Source organism: Arachis ipaensis, chromosome B5, assembly GCF_059453495.1.
Source record: "Arachis ipaensis isolate K30076 ecotype BB chromosome B5, ASM5945349v1, whole genome shotgun sequence".
In the NCBI taxonomy this organism is placed as follows: Eukaryota; Viridiplantae; Streptophyta; class Magnoliopsida; order Fabales; family Fabaceae; genus Arachis; species Arachis ipaensis.
The window spans coordinates 140539454-140541468 of NC_142440.1; the positions used below are offsets into that span (position 1 = coordinate 140539454).

The 2015-nt window shown below is 39.6% G+C and overlaps 1 protein-coding gene across 1 annotated transcript; it reads right to left on the minus strand.

Moving 5' to 3' along the window:
• Window positions 1-1079: 1079 nt before the first annotated feature.
• LOC148565979 (uncharacterized) lies at window positions 1080-1727 on the minus strand. Its single transcript, XM_088487324.1, has one exon. It carries the CDS (start codon window positions 1725-1727, stop codon window positions 1080-1082), a length of 648 nt encoding a protein of 215 aa, XP_088343450.1.
• Between the last annotated feature and the right edge of the window lie 288 nt (window positions 1728-2015).

Genomic DNA, 2015 nt, shown 5'->3' on the forward strand with positions numbered 1-2015 from the left:
ACAATAACAGAATAAGAAACAGTTGATACAAGTTCACGAATCCAGTCAATCCACCTTGTTCCAAAACCAAGTTTGCCCATAATGAACCACAAAAACCTCCATTCAACTCTGTCATATACTTTACTCATGTCTAATTTGATAGCCATTTCAGACTCAAAACCTGTCCTTTTAGTTTTTAGATAGTGCATACATTCATGTGCTATAAGAATGTTGTCAGAAATCAAACGTCCTTTAATAAAAGCACTTTGATTAGGACTCACTAAGGAATGCATATACCCTTGTAGTCTATGGACCAACACTTTCGAGATAATCCTATACATAACTGTAGATAGGCTAATCGACCTTACCTGACTCATGTAGCTAGCATCAACGGTTTTGGGGATCAGACAAATTTGAGTGTGATTAAACCTCTTTGGAATCCTTTCTCCTCCAAAAAAGCTACGAACAACCCTATAAATATCCGCTTCGACAATGTCCTAATACCTCTGAAAAAATCTGGCTGTCATACCATCATCTCCCGAAACACTCTGAAGGGGAACACTAAAGGTGGCACGTTTCACCTCTTCAATAGATACAAGTCTTTGAAGCCTTCGGTTCATGAGAGCTGTAACCTTAGGCTCAAAGTCCTCAAAATAAGGTTATGGGTCTGCTTGGTCTGAAGAAGTGAAAATCCCTCGAAAATATTCTTCTGCTATGGCTGCTATCCCTTGATGGGTGGAAGTTGTCTCTCCATTCGGGCCAATTAATCTCCATATCTTATTTCTTCTGGTTCGGCATCTGAATTTTTGGTGAAAAAAGGTGGTATTTCTATCGCCTTCCTTGAGCCATTTAATCCTGGATTTTTCTTTCCAGTAACGTTCTTCATTAAGCACAGCTTCCTCTAACTTTTGTTCTAACTCAAGCAACTCAGTACCTCCCTGAACACCTATTGCTCGAAGCCCTTCTAAAGCAGTAGTTAGTTGGTCAATGGATTTTTTAGAATTGGAGTTGCTGCTTTGTTGCCATTAAAAAAGTTTGTGCTGACATAATTTGATTTTTTCAGCCACTATATACATAGCCGAACCCTCAAAAGAAGTCTTCTAAGCATCTGCTATTAAGTGTCTAACTTTCTCCAAATCACACCACCGATCTTGAAATTTAAATATGGATTTTGATCTCTCAGTCTGAAGATGGGAGTCCAGTAGTAAAGGAGCATGATCTGAGCCCATTTTTGAGAGTCGAAGCACCATTGGATTTGCATACAGCTGCATCCATTCCTCTGATGCTAGGAATCTATCTAATCTCTCCTGGATTAGCTCCTCCCCACTCCTCCGATTACTCCAAGTGTACCTTCTACCAACCATTTCAAGATCTACCAGCATATTTTCCCCAATAAAATAATTAAAATTTGCAATAGATGTTGGGTATTTTTCACCTCCTCCCTCCTTTTCATTAGGACTGGCTATTGCATTGAAATCCCCAGCAACGACAACTCTCCCACAATGTTGTTGGATCATTGTTGAAATAGTGTTGTATTGTACGCTCCTAAGTTGATCATTGTGGCTCAAATGCACACCAATGAATAACCAGCACTCTCCCAAGCAATTATCTTTGACCCTTGCTGCTATATAGAATTCTTCTGCCTCCACAATATCAACGTCAATTCCTTCCCTCCATGCTAAAATCAAGCCATCAGCCCTTCCATTTGGATCCACTATATGCCACATTGTCAAACCACAGTCTCTCATCTTTGACTCTACTTGTCGAGATTGCTTTTTGCTTTCACTTAAAAAAATAATCTCGGGGGAGTGTGATTTATTAATCCCTTTAAGGTTATGGATTGTCAGGGGTCTTCCCAAACCCTAACAATTCCATATTAGTAGTCTTATGGCTCTTTGGATGCCATTTGATGGCTGGCATCCTCCACCTTAGTGACATTCAGTTGATTCATCTCCACATAGATTCTCTTTAGTTCAACATCATTTTCTTTATTATCATTGGCACGTTTTGCACTTGTGATCTGAGCGTATTCATCG